The following is an 18,598-nucleotide window of genomic DNA, read 5'->3' as shown; positions in this document are numbered from 1 at the left end:
CTGCTTCCCATGGAAGATCAGTTCCATCAGGGCTATCCCAGACACTGCTCTTTCTCTGAGGCTTTAGAGGGGGGGGGGGGGCGGTGTGTGTTGTCCCAGGTCACACACAGCCTGTGGTACAACGTGAGTCTTCCCAGAGATGCTGAAAGTGAGTGAAGGGTTAGTGTGTTTGTGTGCGTGTGCATGTGTGTAAGAGATAGAGAAACTGAAGGTGTGAGAGTGGAATGGAGGGTGGTGTTGTGTTTAGGACTGGAGGGGTGGCGGGAGGAGGTGGTGTGTGTGTGTGTGTATGGGTATGGGTGTGATCCATGAACGCAGCAATGACACTAGCAGACATGGCTGTCTCTGTGGGTTGGAGCACTGCGGGTGGAAACCGACATGGCGTCCGTCGGCATGGCGGCAGGGCCTCCAGGTTCATTTGGAGGTCGGGCTGAGCGTCTCTCCCCTGGTCTTAGTGAAGGTTGGTGCACGTTCTCTACCCGCTTCTGTGGTTTTGTAGGTGTTTTAGTGTGTGTGAAATAGACTAGACTTGTGTGTGCGGTGTGTCAGGGAGAGAGAGAGAGTTACAGCGTTTGAATTCAAAGTGGAGGCTTTCCACACACACCCACCCAGCGAGGCGAGAATCTCCAGCCGTGATGAGGATGGAGATCAGGTACATTAAGCCCCGGGCCTAAACAGCAGAGTCCATCCTAGCATCACCAGTGTGGAGAAGCCTGGCAGAGATAACATCCTTCCAGCCAGGAGCACAGAGGGAGCCTCCCCACCACACACACACACACACACACACACACACACACACACACACACACACACACACACACACACACACACACACACACACACAACACACACACACACACACACACACACACACACACACACACACACACACACACACACACACACACACACACACACACAGAGGAAACCTTGTTTTTCTCTCTTTTAGGGGTTAGACTAGAGATGGGGGCTAGGACACTGCTGTAACCACTGTTAAGAGATTTCCATTGTCCGGGGACATCGCTAACTATTGTTAATGAAGGTAATAATAAGAAGAGTTGCTTATGTGTAAAGTAGTTATTACTATTGACGGACCATGAGACCCACAGTTAGTGGCTAGCACCGTGTGTGTATTTGTGTGCATGTATAAGGTAATTTCATTTATGGGGGCTGACTCTATGCAGGCTTTGGGGAGTATGGAGAGGGATCAGAGAGAGAGAGAGACAGAAAGAGAGAGAGAGAGAGAGGGATCAGAGAGAGAGCGAGAGAGAGGGATCAGAGAGAGAGAGAGACGGAGAGTGAGAGGGATCAGAGAAAAAGAGAGAGAGAGGGATCAGAGAGAGAGAGAGAGAGACGGAGAGTGAGAGGGATCAGAGAGAAAGTGAGAGAGAGATAAAGAGAATGGTAGGTCAAATGAGCTCATCCTCCAGTACTGAACACCACCTAATACACCTCCATAATTCATCCCCACTCACCTGTCAGAGAGGCTCCATGTGTAGTTACAGTGTGTGTGCGTGTGTGTGTGTGTCTGTCTGTGGAAGTTCATGTTGGTTTAACCCCCCCCACACACACCTCTCTTTACACACAGTCTCCTAATCCCTGGGTGGTTGCTTGTCTTGTCAGCTATGTCACCCCCCCTCCAAAACTGCAACCTCGTTTTTGCAAGTTATTGCAATTCAAAAAAAATTACATCAAAATAGCTACCCTTCAGTCACCCCCCTAAAACCCCCCCCCCCCCCCCCCCCCCCCCCCTCACATTATTTTGGTGCGTTCAACCACTTTCCTCTGTCTCTCTCTGTGTGTGTGTCCCAGTAAGATACCTGGCTGTCAGGGTGGGAACACCAGTCTCTCTCTGTTTCTACACATTCACTCTGTTACCTATAGCAACCGACCTGTGGGGAGGCAAATAAATCAAAACACACACGCACGCACAAACACGCACACAAACTCCCGCACGCGTGCGTGCGTGTGAGGAGTCTACTACCAGACGTGCATGCACACACTCAGCAGGGTATAACAGACAGGGAAGTGAGCCAGGTGCAGAGTGTGGAGGGGGAGAGGGGGGGGGAAAGAAAAATGGAGTGGGGAGGAAGGAGAGAGAGACAGAGAGATTGATGGAGACCCAGAGAGAGAGAGATAGAGATACAGAGAAAGAGAGGGTCAGAGAGATATAGAGACAGCAGGCCAGAGAAACAGAAAAATATATACAGAGATAGGTAGAGAAGGCCAGAGAGGGGGAGAGAGGGAGAGAGAGAGAGAGAGAGAGAGGGGGAATAAAGGAGTTTGAGAGATGGAATGCTTACCTTCCACACCACTAATTAAAAAGCTCACAGTAGGGAAGTTTAAGACCTCGTTAGGGGGGGGCATTCAAATATATTATCTTCAGCTTGGCTGCCCTGGGTTACCTAACCAAACAGCCAACAACCCAATCTGCTATACACACACACACACACACACAACCTGCAGGAGAGCAGGAGGGGGGGAGAGAGTGGGGGCCTCACCACTATGATATTGTCAGCGCCCTGGCACTTGACACAACACAACCCAAACCCAGCGGAGCTCTTTATGAGCTCCTCACACAGCTATGGAGTGTGAGTGTGTGTGTGTGTGTGTCCACAGGCCTTGTCCCCGGGTGACAGTTAGCCAGCTAAGTACCTCAAGCCCTGCCCTTATGGTACCCGAAAGCTTCCATGGAGGAACACACAATAACAAAAAGCCTTCACGGAGCTTAAGAGTTGTGATGGGCCTTCTGTAGGTGTGTTTACGTGTGTGTGTGTGTGAGCGCACACAGTACTCGGACTAGATGTATGGGCACAGCTGGTCCTATGGTCCAATAGAGCCAGGGACAACAGAGATGCCAGGGGTAACACACACTTGCCCAGTAGACTAGGAGGCTGAGGGATTATAGTTTGTGGTTTTCATCTGAAATCAAAAGAGGATTTCCACTTTGGGATGAATAGAATATGGGATTTAAGTGGTATATTGTTACTGAACCAGACTGAACCAGTAGTGTAATATGGGGACATTTACACACACCTTTGCTTTGTCAGGTAGCCGTGACATTCCAGTAAACTTTGGAAATCCTGGTGAAGGTTCTGATTTCATTCCCCAAACTCCCCCCAATAACTGTGGGCTGAGACATAAAATTGATGTCAGAGTGTGTGTGTGTGTGTTGTGGCAGGGAAGTGAGGTGCTGACATGTAGAGAGGCTTTGAGAGTAATGATGTTTATTTGTTGGTTTTTAACTGAAGAGGGAGCCATTAAATGGGTTCTAATCACACACACACACGCGTACACACGCACAGAGTAAAGAGTTGAAGCGTGAGAGAGACAGCAGGTTTTCTCAAGCGTTCAATACAGAGTCGAGCCAAGTACAATATGTGCACAGCAGAGAGGGAGGGAGTGAGGGAGGGAGAGAAAGAGTCAATCAGGATAAGTGAGAGTGAGAGAGAAGGAGGACCTAAGAGACAGAGAGAGAGAAAGAAAGGTAAACGGACGAAGGCAAAAGAGGAGCGGGACGAAAAAAAACTGAAAGCAGAAGAAACAAAAATACACAACCCCCCCCCCCCCACACACACACACACACACACGCCCCGATCACCCCCTAAACGAGTCGTCAAAAAAAGAAAAGAAAAATCCTCCCAGCCTGGATAATAAATTGTCCACGGTCCGTGGCATTTGTACATTTTATGCTCTACCCCACTATAAAAAGTAATCAGTTTGGCCTAAATCACCCCTTCCTTAACTGTCAGAGCCCCGGGCCCAGAGGGAAGTCTCGCTGCACCACAGCGGAGCGAGCGAGCGAGCGCGGGGAGAGAGCGGATGAAATACACCAGAGAGGAAACAGAACTGATGTGTCGGAGCACGGTCACGGTAAAAAAAAAAAAACGGGAGGAAGTGGGCGGGGCCTCCTGGCCGTGGAGGCAGCGCGGGGTCCACGGTAAGGGGGCCCGGGACGGGGGCGCCGCAGACGCCGTCCCGTGATGTCTGGACCGCGTCGCCACGTCAACAGAAGATGAGTTATGTGTGTGTCAGCGGGGGAATGGACGGAGAGAGGGGGGGGGTTTCTACGACGGTAAATCACCACTGGGCTCGCCGGTTTGCATCCTGCTGACGTGCGTCGTTGGCCTGTTTGAGACACAAACGGGGGAATCGCACTCGTTAAACGAGTTTGTTGCTTTCGGATTCATCCGACGTGGTCGCTATTGCGGGGGCGTTTTTCTTGCCGAGTCACAGAGCGCAGGTTAAACATCCTCGTGATAAAGTGAAATTCTATCCGAGGGGTATGGTCATATGTTCAAATTTTAATTCCTCGCTCCACACCGGATTTATGACATTTATTTCAGATGATAAAACTGTTCAAGATTGCATTACCTCGCAAGGTTGGGATAGTGTAGGGGTGGCGTCTGTCTGGGGTCAGTGTGTGTGTGTGTGTGTTTTAGCATGACGTCAGCGCCATAGAATGGGCAATGTGACATTGAGCAGTAGTGACATCTGCTCTGAGGACCATAGCAGGGAGCTGAGTAGATAGCATCACCTCCTCTGTGTGTGTGTGTGTGTGTGTGTGTGTCAGGCTTACAGGGCAGTTTAGCCCTCTAGAGCCAATCAGCTCATCTAAAACCAACAAACAGACAAAGCTGCAGTGCTACCATGGCAAACACAAACAGTCAAGTGCCCTTGACCCCCTTCCCCCCCACCTCCCTCCCTCCCTCCCTCCCTCCCTCCCTCCCTCCCTCCCTCCCTCCCTCCCTCCCTCCCTCCCTCCCTCCACTCACACACACACAACCAACCAGAGGACCCCCCAACTAGGCCCCAATATCACCCAGGGGCCTTGCCTAAACCCTTGACCCCCTGAGAGAGTCCTGACATGGGGGCAGTGACCTGGACCACCCCCTGGTGCCCCTGGCCTGGCTCCCAGCTTGGGAACCTCAGGCAGACCAACATGCTTCCAGCCTGGCTGACAGCAGCATCTGGGACAGACAGTAGCAGCACGTTGGGCCTGGGAATCTCAGAACCCAAAACATACGTTGCCAATCCAGCAAATATGACTTAACGGTCAGTAAAAACTGATTGTGAAAAATACAACGCGTTGTGTCATATGTTTGGGAGAGAGCAAAGGGACGAGACACGGACAGAAGGAGAGAAGGAAATAACGGATACATTTAAAAGGAAAAGAAGCCAGCGACCAGCCAGCCAGCCAGCCAGCCAGCCAGCCAACAGGTGAGCCAGCCAGCCAACAGGCGAGCCAGCCAGCCAGCCAACAGGCGAGCCAGCTAGCCAGCCAACAGGCGAGCCAGCCAGCCAACAGGTGAGCCAGCCAGCCAGCCAACAGGCGAGCCAGCCAGCCAACAGGTGAGCCAGCCAGCCAGCCAACAGGCGAGCCAGCCAGCCAGCCAGCCAACAGGCGAGCCAGCCAGCCAACAGGCGAGCCAGCCAGCAAGCCAGCCAACAGGCGAGCCAACCAGTCAGCCAGCCAGCCAACAGGCGAGCCAACCAGCCAGCCAGCCAGCCAGCCAACAGGCGAGCCAACCAGCCAGCCAGCCAGCCAACAGGCGAGCCAACCAGCCAGCCAGCGTGGAGCTCCAGGAAGCCTGGCAGGCTTTAGGCCCTGGGGGGGTTAGGTCGTAGTAGGTCAGCTTTGCATCAGGAGAACAGGACACACACCGACGTTCACATAAACAGCTACACACAAGTAGACAACACACACACGCTCTGCCTCACATACCCAAACACAAGTCAGTATCTCTAAAACACACAGACACACATAGGGAGGTCCACATTCAGGCTACTCTTATCAGATGAGAAATATTCAGGGATAAAAAAAATCTAAAAAAGAAAGAAGAACAAAGAAACCACCAGACCCCAATGTGAACTCTCACTATCGCTGGGTAGACTAAGGACATTACATACTCAAATATACCAGCCACATATCAGCCAATGAAAGGGGCCGATTTCCTCCCCTTCACAACCAATGGGCACCTAAATCAACACAGAACTTTATCTGATTGGAGCCATGTCGAAGTTGTTGGTTGGTCTGTAGCTGGTGCGACAGCCCTGGTATGGTGTTTACAGGCACAACAAGGTGTTAACGGTCTCATATTGACTTAATAAATACATTTACTACAGGGCCATTTCTAATGTAAAAAAACAAACAAATTTCTTATATTTCGCGGGGAACAAAAAGTCCCTCTGCCGTGCTATCAGGGAAACAAAGACGAGCCAGGATCGCTCCACACCTGTACCAGACACACACAGAGAGAGTCAGACAACCAGGTGAACAGCCAATCAGACACCGAGAGAGAGCGACAGCCAACCAGGCGGCCAGACAGACAGTCAACCAGGCCGAGAGAGCCTGTGTCAGACTGATGATTGGACTGATCTGACGAGGTGGTCAGAAGGGAAGAGGATCGGGCCCTCGTGCAGAGGTCACGCCGGGGTTCAATCTGTCTGGCTTCACTGCGTCCCACAGTTAACCCTTTCACTCCTGTTAACCCTTTCACTCCTGTTAACCCTTTCACTCCTGTTAACCCTTTCGCTCCTGTTAACCCTTTCACTCCTGTTAACCCTTTTGCTCCTGTTAACCCTTTCACTCCTGTTAACCCTTTCACTCCTGTTAACCCTTTCGCTCCTGTTAACCCTTTCGCTCCTGTTAACCCTTTCGCTCCTGTTAACCCTTTCACCCCTGTTAACCCTTTCACTCCTGGCCACTGCCGACTGTCGGTCGCAAGACAGAGGACGAACGCAGGACAAAGACGTTCTCACAATGTCAGTTACATTAGAAGGAAAAGAAAGGTTTTCGATCCGTCAAGCTACCAAATATATATACATCAAGAAAATCCGGTCATTTACTGTTGAATTACTTCCAGAACCTATCAAGTTTCTTTTCGAAATATTATTCCGTATTATAAGAATATAACGAATGACAATATAAGAACTATGGGAGTCAGGTGGCTGAGCGGTTAAAGAATCGGGCTTGTAATCAGAAGGTCGCTAGTTCGATTCCCGGCCGTGCCAAATGACGTTGTGTCCTTGGGCAAGGCACTTCACCCTACTTGCCTCGGGGGAATGTCCCTGTAATTACTGTAAGTCGCTCTGGATAAGAGCGTCTGCTAAATGACTAAATGTAAATGTAACTAGGTAGCTCATGGAAAACTGTGAACCGAGCAGAAACAAAGTCAACGCAAACAAACCCAGCAACAGCACCCTTCCGACGGTGTCAGACCCGTGTGAACATTCCAGTGGTAGGGGCCGAATGTCATCCCGTTTAATTTATGACCTCTGTCAGTTAGATCACACTGAGGTAGACTAATTAGTGTGTACTCGTCTGGGGGAGGGGTGTAGCCCCAGACAGGAGCGCAGTCAGGCCTCAAGAGCATGCTTGCATACCTCCAAGTGTGCATATGTGATAGACCTCCCTCGAGCCGGGATAACTTTAGCGAGCATCAGCGAGGAGCTCTCTCTCTTTCTGGAGGTGCATGTGAACACGGATTCCACACAGTCGCTTGCACGTGCAAGCACGCACGCCAAACAGGCGTACAGTGCCATAAACATCTGCACATTGCTCCGCAACCACAAACGATGGAAAAAGAGCAGTGTGTGTGTGTGTGAGAGAGAGAGAGAGAGAGAGAGAGAGAGAGAGAGAGAGAGAGAGAGAGAGAGAGAGAGAGAGAGAGAGAGAGAGAGAGAGAGACTGGCCGGGCCTCTCACTAAGGGAGTCTCCCTACAGCCTCTCTATTCAACATACTGAAGTACATCAGATGCTTTCATATAGCAGCACTGGGTCGGAGAAATGAGTCCAACACACCAGTGTGTCTCTGTATACGTGTGTGTGTGTGTGTGTGTGAGAGAGAGAGAGAACAGAGAGGAGGAGCGAGAGGAAGCAATGAGCTCATTGCCTACGGACAGAGTGTATCATCTTGACATTGTCCATGTGTTGGGTGTGTGTGTGTGTATGCTAGTTGTAGAAAAACACAAATTCTAAGCCCGCCTACACACACACACACACACACACACACAAAGTGAGATGTGCTGAGCTGTCCAGTTGTAGTGCTAGGCTGGGCCATCTGGGTCAGGATGAGGGCTTTAGAGAGACAAAGGGCTCCAGGTCCCCGCCCACAGGAAGGGATTGGGGGAGAGGCACACTGAGAGGACAGTACGCTTAACCATCAACCACCACGGGCCCTGCTGACCACTCTCATCCATGTGTGTGTGTGTGTTTCAAGCCTAGCGTGCGGTGAGTTTTGCGTACTGGCAATTTTTTGGAGCAAGAACTGCGAGAGAGGCCAAGAACACAGGCAATAGATAAAATAAAAGAATTCTTTTTCAAATTTTCACTCGGGTTTCTCACTTCAGCAAGACGACATCAAGACTGATCAAAGACCCCGGGGTTGTAACCTTCATTTGTGTGTGTGTGTGTGTGTGTGTGAGAGAGAGAGAGAGAGCCCCCAGTTAGGGCAGGTGGTAGAAGATTGACCCTCCGGGGTGTGTTGTCTCTGCGTCATCCCCCTGGGTCTCCTCCGGGGCGGAGCACCGACTGGGCCTCGTCCCGTCTCCTTCATTAGCGCAATTAGAACCATGTGCCGAGAGGGCCTGCCTGGCCTTGCCTTGGCGCGTGTGTGGGACTGTTTTTGTACGCCAGTGATTATGGTCGGTGCGTGTGCGTGCGTGCGTGTACGTGTGTGTGCCTACGAGGAATAAGTGTGTGTGTGCGGGTGCACGTGGCGCGAGTGTGTGTGTGTGTGGCGTGAAGGTATGTGTGTGTACAAGACATGAGTGCGTGTGTGCCTGGAAATGGCTCCCATTTCCATGGCTCAATATTTGCCATGGAGCCCGGCCCAGCCTGTAGAGAGACTAATGAACCAAACCAATCATGTCTACTGTGATCACACACACAAGAGCAGCTCTTACTACTGACCAGTCTCTGGGAGGCCAGGTGGAGGGGAGGACGACAGCTAGGGGAGGAGGGGAGGAGGAGAGGAGGAAGAAGGGAAGAGGAGGGAGGAGACGGGGATGGTGAGGAGCAGCAGGAGAGTTAAGGGGGGGGAGATGGGGGAGAGAGGGCGAGGAATAGAGGAGGTCTGGGAGAAGGCGTTTATTTGGGGGTGTCGCCAGTTTTGGCGAAACCTAAGCCCCTCCTAACCTAAGAGAGAAGGGAAGAGGAGGGAGGAGATAGGGAGGAGGAGGAGGGGGAAGGAGGAGCAGAGGGGGAGTGTGGGAAAAGGTGTTTATTTGGCGGTGGAGCCAGTTTCCGCCAAACCTAAGCCCCTCCCTTATTATGAGCTTTATCCCAACAACCTTTCACCCCACAAGGCACTCGTTGCACTGGGTCATACTGTAAAAACCACGCTCTCCACATCTGGACTCTCTCTCTCTGTTTTTCAGTCTCTCTCTCTCTCTCTCTCTCTCTCCTCTCCACAATACAAGCCTCAGTGTCTTCCTGTAAGCTTTGGTTGAGAGATGCTTGTAGGGTTTTGGGGGGCTCTCTGGGGGAGGGGCGAGTTTAGGGTATTGGGCCAGCGGGGAGTGTGTGTGTGTGTGTATGCGTGCATACGTGTGTGTGTGTGGCTGAAGTGTCTAAAGGCATGTGTTCTCAGTCTCGGCTCAGTGGGTACTGACCCCCTGCTGCAAGATCCCAACACACACACTCACACACACACACACCCACACACACAGCATATATCCCTACTGACTACCCAGCGTTTATGTCCAAGCTTATGGCGAGTGACAGCTGACGATTCCAACCCCACCTAACCCTTCACCCTTGACCTGCTTTCTGGCCCCTGCACAAATTGACACGTCTCCTCTGCTAAAGCACGGCCAGACAGACATCACTTGCTCTCTACGAACACTCACTCTCTCAAACCCACACACATGCAAGCGCACACACACACACACTAACAAGAAGGGCCAAAAAAGAAAATAAAGTGAGAACCGATGGTTATGATGAAATCCGGCTCAATGTTACAGAAGATAATATATATAATAAGATAATATATTTATATACATACAGTATATATATACTGTACACACAGATATATACACCTTGATAAATGAGGAGAGAAGGAGCGATAGAGGTTCCCAAAAAGCTAGACTAAACAAACACCGTCTTTGAGTACACATGAGAGCAGGAGACCGGGAACTGAGAATGAGACTGGAGAAAGTACCGGAGAGAAGACTAGAATGTGTGTCATGCGGAAAGAGAAAGAGGGGAAGGGAGGAGGGAGATAGACACCAAGACACAGACAGGGAGCCAGCCAGCCAGGTAGGACGACAGTGAGACAGTCAGGCAGACGGAGCGCCGTGCTAGCGTTAGCGCTAGCCTCCACACGTGTTCCCCATTGGCGCTGGGAGCACCAGATCCTGCGCCGTGTGGTGTGTACACGGCACACTTAACGGGCCGGCTCTGGAAAAGTATACTTTACAATTCATTGCTTCCTTCTCGCAAAATTAAAGGTCTCTTGTTAAAAGGGCTAGCTTGTCAAAGGCAGGCAGCTTTTATTACAGAGCAAACCCCACGCCCCTGCCCCTGCCCCTGTCTAGGGCCCACTTCCCCGAGAGCTTGTTTTATTTAGAAAAGGGATACTCTGCACATGGGACCCTGTTGAGGGAGTGTGTGTGTGTGTCTATGTGTGACTGTGTGTATGTGTGAGACAGCTCTCATATGAGGGAAAGAGAATGTGTGTACATATGGGAGAGTGTGTGTCTGTGAGAAAGAGAGGAAGGGAGAGAAGGGCAGAGAGAGAGCGAGAGAGAAAGCGAGAGTGAGAGAGAGAGAGAGAGAGAGAGAGAGAGAGAGAGAGAGCGAAAGAGCGAGAGAGTATGAGAAAGTGTGTTGAATTTTAGAGATACTTACATGCATGGATGTGATTGAGAGTGTGTCTGTGTGAAAGTATACCTTTGCCAGCACCAATCTGTGTGTGTGTGTGTGAGTAGACTTCATACTGAGACTCACTTTAACAAGAGGTAAATTAAGAGTGAACCTGTTGGACAGTATAACTCAATCCTACATTCCACGAGTCCAACCTCATGTTCACCCTCCTGAACCTGGGAAATGTGTTATGAATATGACAAAATAAAAAAAGGCTGGTAGCCCTTTGCACTAAGTGTACATTAACTACCATGTAACTGCGCTGCAATACTTTTAGTAACAACCTTCTAGGTGGCAGTTGCTATACCTTGTTTTAAGTGGTAGAAGATATTACAAAAGTGTAAGAAGGGCCAATATGGGGGAGATGTGTGAGGGGTAACTGTATGTTGCAAAGGGGCATTTGAAGGCTGTTACCAAAACAAGTTCCCAAATCAGTAAAGAGCACTCCCTTCGCCATACCAGGTTTCATGTAATAATTGTGGACTTGCTGAGCATGAAGTGTAACTACAATTCCAAAATATATTGCAATGTAGTTACATGGAAGTAAATGTACACTCATGTAAAGTGTTACAAGATAATTTTTGAGACCGTTCAGATTAGCCTAGTGACAACATGTGTTCAGATTAGCCTAGCGACTACATGTGTTCAGATTAGCCTAGCGACTACATGTGTTCAGATTAGCCTAGCGACTACATGTGTTCAGATTAGCCTAGCGACTACATGTGTTCAGATTAGCCTAGCGACTACATGTGTTCAGATTAGCCTAGTGACTACATGTGTTCCAGCTCCCTCAGGTCTGTCTGGCTGGAAGTGTTTTAATCCCGACCAAACATTACCAGAGGAAGCTCCATTCATTCACCAGGAGATTCCCTACGGTCTGAACGCTAACCGACACCCACACACACACACACTGAGTCCTTCCCACATGCACTGGTGGGAATAACACACAGGCACATCTGTGTTTCCACCTTTTACGACAGCTACTGATGGTTATCGTGGTCAGCAGAGCTGCTGGTCTCCCGACTCTGGCTGGTCTCTCTGACTCTGGTCTCTCGCTGGTTTCTCTCGATTTCTCTGCTCTCTCTCTGGTCTCTCTCTCTGGTCTTTCTCTCTGGTTTCTCTCTCTCTCTCCGTTTCTCTTTATCTGGTCTCTGTCTGCTTCTCTCTCCCTGATATCTCTGTCTGGTCTGTCTCTCTGATTCCTGTCTCTTTCTCTGCGTTCCCTGGAATACTAGGGCGTTTAATGGGATTTTAATGGGAAGTGTGGAGGGAATGGGATCTCTGCTCCGACGTGCTCTGATAGAGCCGGGGAGGAAACAGCCTGGGCTCCAGCTCGGAACGTTAAGATAAAAAAGAAGGCAAATAAGAAAACCAGCTGAGAAAACAGGAGGCGAAGCGGGCCTTCTACAGGGCGGACGATTGGGCAAGGGATGAGATTCTGGGATTTGATAGGCTGGTTATTGAACTACCACAAGATATTAAGGCCCTTTAGTGAGAAATCGCGGTTGGAATCGGCTGATAGATGAAGATGTATCTGATGGGAGTTAGGCCTTGATCAAATCCCATAGGAGCTTCTTGTATATTGTCTCTGAGAATTTTCTTGTTTTAAGTGTTACAGGATCTCACAAAAGGTTAAACCAAAGACAAACAAAGCAGGCTGAGAACGAAACCTTCCCTCGACACTAAGTACCTCGCTTTGTGTGCTAAATCAACTCAATGTAAAAATGTCAATGTCGCACTCTCAACGGTCGTCAAACAGACCTCAGCAACCAACGTTGCGACCAACATCTATCATCTCTGTATCCCATGCCCTCCCTCCAGCAGAACCGCATTACTGGGGCACGGTCGTCATCGCCAACGTTAGCGCAAATCATCATTAGCATTAGCCGGGCGCTGAGAATAGCTCATCTGATAAAAGCGCGACAGAGACATTAGTGACATTAAGGGGGGGAGGGGGGGGGGGCATTACACACGCATTACACAGCCAAGCACATCAGCTCCCAGCCAGCAGAATCAACAGAGGGCTTCGGAACCAGGCCTGTCCCAGAATAACATACTACCTCGTAAACATGGTCGTCAAAAAACGTTACCTATTAAGTCGCTGAAATATAATACCTTGTACTTAATACCGTGCCTCTTAGGTCTTTTGTTTGTTTTAGCGGTCTGCTAAAGCAAGTGACCTGCAAGATGTTAGCGAATGTACTGGAAGGGTAAGAAGATTGATGAGAGGGTTATCAGACAAACAACCACCTGGACACAAACGAAAGACAAGATGGACGCCACATAACTGATGTGTAGGTAGGATCTTCCCCTGAGGTGATGAAAGCCTTGTGTTGAAGGGATGTGTGTGTCACGTCAACCCGCTATATCCGTTGTTGTGCTTGATAGAAATACCATGCCTGCCTATCCGCGGTGACCTTGACTGTCGTAGCGGCCTCTGGACCTGCTGCATGAACCAACAACCTCGGGGGTTCTCCTTCTAGTTGACACAGGTGAGCGCTGACAATAAACACCATCACGCTGGCGCACACACATCTCTTCGCTTAAGTGTCTTCGCAGATGGGATCAAATATGGAGGCTCTTTGCTTTAGAATGCTTGAAGGAGGCAGAAGGTTAGTGCGTGTGTGTGTGTGTGTGTGTTGGGATCCGACATAGGACTGATGGAGGCCTCTCCAACAGAGGGCCTCACTATTCCCTGCTCACCCCCCATGAATAAAAACACAGACACTAAATAGGCCCATGTCTCTACAACCCCCTACAGTACAGAACATGCGCATACACACACACACATCGACAAAACACCCTCCCAGGCATAGGCACATACAGAGACACGAAGTCACCCCCCAACACAAAGCCATCCCCAACACACACACACAGCCGTCTGCTTGAGCGTTTGGCCCCCCAGTCGGAGCGCCGGGCCACGGGTCACATGCTCTGGCCACAGCTCTGGAGACACAGTGCACAGGGAGGGGATGAGAAACACTGAGGCCATATGAGAATAACAGTCGCTCTCTGACAGTCACAGGACTAATGTTAAACTCTAACTGCTTCTGCTACATTCATTTGCAAATCTGTCTTTAAAAAAAAAAAAGGAAGAAAAAAAGGGGGTTAACATTTTAGACTTCCCAGATAGTCAGTGAAAGAGGTGAGGGAAAGTTTAGGGCCGAGGCTGAACGCTTGGGCAGCCGGGCAAAGGGAGCCATTTGATGAGAAATCGGATTGGGAGTTATTGGGAGTTACTGTTACCGGGCCTTGCCTTGTATTGTGAGGTTAACTGACTAAATACTAAATGCAAAACTCTATTCATGCAAAAGACAGTAATATATGAAGCCTTAATATACCCTGTCTGCTTCTGAATGACTTTTACAAGTAGAAGTAGACAAGTAAAAAGAAAAAAAAAAGCCAGCCAACTGACTGAAAGCATTATTCTAATTACTAATGGCTAATAGCTAACGGCTAACTGCTAATGTGGCTATTGTCTGAGTGCTGACCCGAGACTGACTCGTAGTAATTGGGTTTGGTCTGTTTTGGGGGTCAAGCTGTTTTGTGGTATCGACTTTGTAAACATCCTCCGAACCTGCAGGGCAGGAGGAAGGGTGCGAGGGAACAAAACCAGAGGAAGACAGCTAGCTCATTTACGACTTCTGGTTTGGATTGAGGACCACGTGTCCCCTTAGCATAAGATAATGTGTACGCGTTGGCTTGTGTGTGTGTGCAGGTAGATATATATCAAGGTATATATATCAAGGTACTGTATTGTGTGTTTCTACGTATCCGTGTGTGCTATTGTGTTTTGGCCTATATGTGTGTGTGTGTGTGTAGGTCCTGTCCTGTGAGAATGTGTGTGGGCTCACTATAGGTGCTGTCTCTGTGATCCCAGGTGGGCCGTGGAGGTGTGTGTGTGGGGGGGGGGGGGGAAGAAAAGAGGGAGACACTCTCTCTTTCATCTCTCTTTCATCCCCCTTTCATCGTGGCCGCTGCTGGAAAAGGAGAGGAGGGGGAGGAAGTGACAACGGCAACGTTCTCTCCAAGACACCTTTTGAAGCTTTTCAGGTCCTCCAGACACTTCCTAGCTCCCAAGCTGTTGGGCCCAGCGGGGGCGGGGGAGGTCCCATGCTCACTTTTAACTCAGGTGCAGGTAGAGGGATGCGTCTGGAAGGGAGGGGTGGAAACTGATTTGTTTGGATATCTCGTCTCTTTGCTCCCTCCCTCCGTTTCTCTGTGGTTGTTCCGTCTCTTCTCAGGTTCAGCGCATCGAACCCCCATTTGTTACTCACTCCTTCCACGCTTGGAACGATGGGGTGGCACTTCACTTAAGATCAGAACAAAAATGAAAAATGCAGTCCTACATTCTGCCTCTCTCTCCCCCCTTTTCTGTCTCAGTGGCGGGAGAAAGGGGTGTGGAGGATAAGAGGAGGACAAGTCTGGACATAACGCTTTCTTTAACTCCCCTCCCTCCCTCCATCCCTCCCTCTATTCCCCTCTTCCAATGCCCAAACCACACCATTTCCACCACTGACGATTTCCATTACAAACGCAAGTAATTAGGGATTATTTCCGTTTGCAGTCGTTTTATGTGGGACAGTCACACACACACATCATCTTCCTCACTGCAAAACATAGGTTGGATATGACAAAGACGGGACGCTCAGATGGCCTTCTGTTGCAACACACACACGTACGCATGCACACACACCTACTATCTGTGTGTATTCACACGCAGAAAAGGACACGGCTAGACGCCATCTTCAAGGTTACAACCACGTTCACCTTCAGATGGGACCTCAAAGGTGAATTTCTGAGCTTGATTTTAGTTTCAGGCAGCTAATGTGCAAACCTGCGTGTGTGTGCGTGTGTGTGAGTGGTGTATGTGTGGTACTGTGCATATGTGTCCTCTGTTTGTGTGTGTGTGGTAATTAGCGAAGCTGTGTACTGTCTATGTGGTTGTGTACGTGTGTATGTGTGTGTGTGTGGCATTCTGTCTCATTAGGGTTAACAGGGGGATACGTACCTCTTTTGTTTGTTTGTTTTCCCCCAATGTTTTTGTTCTGGTTGCTTTTAATTGGACCACATCCTTTAGAGTGCACATGGACCCAGTATTTGCTCTGGAACCGAGGTCTGAAATTGGTGTTGTTCAATCACATGTGGGTGTGACAGAGTAAATGTATGTCAGCATGTGTGTGTGTGTGGGCTTTCTGTGGAGGGCTATGTGTGGCCCCTTGGGCTAGGGGTATAGAAAACATAACGCGGTGTGTCTGTGGTGAGTGTGTATGTCTGTGGGGTGTGTGTGTGTGTGTGTGTGGGGTGTGTGTGTGTGTGGTTAATGATCCCCACGCGTCGCCTGTCTGTGTCTCCCACACCTCCTCAACGAAGCTCTGCTCATTAGCGGCGACGCCTGTGTGGATTAACCACACAAAGGCATATGGACCGCCGACGCGCACACACACACACACACACACACTTAAACCACTAACAACGTCAGCACACAAAGCAAAGCCATCCAACATCGTTTCGGAAAGAAAACTTAAAATCATGAGAAATGGAATTGTGAATTTTCCATCAATTCAAACCAGGAGTCTCTCTAAATGGAGTGTGTGTGTGTGTCCCTTCCCACAATCCTGCTACCTTGATGTACATTCAGTCCAGAATCTGTCCCCTTCAACAAGTACATCAGATCCAGACTTCAGCTGTCTGTCTGTTCCTGGCCACATCAGCCTGTCAGCGTCTGCAGAATTCAGACTTGACTGGAGCAAATACACTCCTCGGCACACCAAACGCACACACACACTCCCTCCTGACCACAGCTTACACACACATGTGCACACTTCCACACACTGGGGCCGTCGTTCTAATTCAATCAATGGAGATGAATTACTTTAGGAAATCCAACAGCAGAAAACAAAGGTGCCGCGGCGAACACAGAATGGCCACGTTGAAAACGAGCTGCTGAGCCCTTTACCTCCTCTCTCCTCTCTTCCTCTCCTCCTCCCTATCTCCTTATCTCTCCTCTCCTTTTTTCTCCACTTCTCCTCCCCCTCCTCTCCCCAGCAGTCTTGCCCAGCAGCTACAGTTCTCACTCATATGATTTAAAAACTATTTGGAGTGCCCCACCAAAAACCCTCAACTTTGATAATGACCGGAAAAATTACAATTTGCCAGCCATTACGTCCAATCAGGGATGGAGGGAGTTAAGCAGGAAGAAGAGGGATGGAGTCGAGGGAGGGAGAGGAGTGATGGAGAGGAAGCGAGGAGGGCGGCAGAGAAAAGGGAGGGAGGGAGACGATGGATGGAGGGATGGAGAGAGGGCGCAGGGGGAGGGGAGGTGCTGAGAGTAGAAACAGATGGAGGAGAAGGACGTAGAGAAGAGGGGGAGAGAGGGGCTGGAACCATGGTGAAACTACATTGGAACCCACTGCCACCGTTCAGTCATTTGATTATTTGACCGTGTTTGTGGTTGCATGGCCCACGCCTGGTCTGAGACACTGTGACAGGTACCATGTTGAAACACCAGCCAGAGACTTGAGTGAGGTCTCTATGGTCTGCAGTCAAATTCAGCCCTGTATTCATCATAACTACACTGGGTTGTATGGGCCCTCAATTTCAAGTTCTCGCAGGATGAGGACGATGTGGGTGGATGGATGGATGGATGCATGGATGGATGGATGGATGGATGGGAGAAGGAGAGGTGGGTCTGACCTTTCTTGACCTTCTTGGACGGCTGTTTCTTCTTGATGAACTTGGCAGCTGACTCCATCTCCAGAGGCGGTTCCTCCAGATCGGCAGGAGCCTCCGCGATTGGCTCCACGCCACCTGAGTGACAGAGAGCAGAGCAGGGATTGAGCCAATAGTCGACAAAGAAAAAAGAGGTTCCGTTCAGAAAATTCCAGAATGGCAAGTAGCCATGCCTTGATGCGGGGGAACATCTTTGGATTGTAAACTTGTATTGCCGGTAGATTTATTATCTGTCGGTTAAACATGTGCCAGGTCAAAATAGTTGTTTAATGGCGAAGTGAAACAGTGTGTGTGAATGTGTGTGTGTGTCACAATGTGGCTTCAATCCCTCGGATCAGACGGGTATTAGGGACCTCCACTGGCTGATGAATCAGACCCCTTGTGTCTCCGCCTCTCTTCCTCATCCCCCTCTCCTCCCGTCCGCAAACCCCAGGGGCTTGTGTCCAGTTTCACGCCACTTTCATTTAACATCCCAACACACACCGAGCTAGATGTGTGTGTGTGTGTGTGTGCGCTTGCGAAAGAGAGAGTAGAAACGTGCAAGATGGTTGTCCTTAATGAATGAGGGCAAAGCATGTGTGTTTTTGTGTGTGTTGTGTGTGTGTGTGTGAGAACGGTGTGTGTCTGTGTGTGTGTGTGTGTGTCTGTGTGAGGGCTTTTCCTCTGGGCAGATCACCACAATCCCTGTCTAATATTTATTCTATGCTTTATAAAGACAAATCTTGTTCTGTTTGGGGAGCCCAATTGGATAGGAGGGCCTGTGGGTTTCCTCAAGCTGAAAGGCAACAGCCCCGCTCTCCTCCCTCCGGCTGGGGCTGCGCTCGTTTGAAATGAGACACGCCGGGCCCTTAATTGGGCAGGTGTGTTTTTCTAAGCTGGCCTCTTTTTCTTTTCTTTTTTTGGCGCTGTCTTGCAATTTCAGGGTGCCGGTTTACGTGTGTGTTTTTAAAAGGGGGGGGGGGGGGGGGGCGGGGGGGGGGTGTAAATGTGTGGGAACAA

The 18,598-nt window shown here is 49.9% G+C and overlaps 1 protein-coding gene across 1 annotated transcript in view; it reads right to left on the bottom strand.

Moving 5' to 3' along the window:
- Window positions 1–4,818: 4,818 nt before the first annotated feature.
- Window positions 4,819–18,598, bottom strand: part of bbs9 (Bardet-Biedl syndrome 9) — a 76,045-nt gene continuing 62,265 nt past the window's right edge. The window contains exons 21-22 of the mRNA XM_067237425.1: window positions 17,564–17,677; window positions 4,819–4,970 (exon numbers count right to left, since the gene is read on the bottom strand). Coding sequence (XP_067093526.1) covers window positions 4,819–4,970; window positions 17,564–17,677 — 266 coding nt within the window. The remainder of the gene's footprint in view (window positions 4,971–17,563; window positions 17,678–18,598) is intronic.

Source organism: Osmerus mordax, chromosome 6 (assembly GCF_038355195.1).
Source record: "Osmerus mordax isolate fOsmMor3 chromosome 6, fOsmMor3.pri, whole genome shotgun sequence".
Classification (NCBI taxonomy): Eukaryota; Metazoa; Chordata; class Actinopteri; order Osmeriformes; family Osmeridae; genus Osmerus; species Osmerus mordax.
The sequence above is the reverse complement of the archived record's forward strand: the minus strand, read 5'-3'. Positions and strand labels throughout refer to the sequence as shown.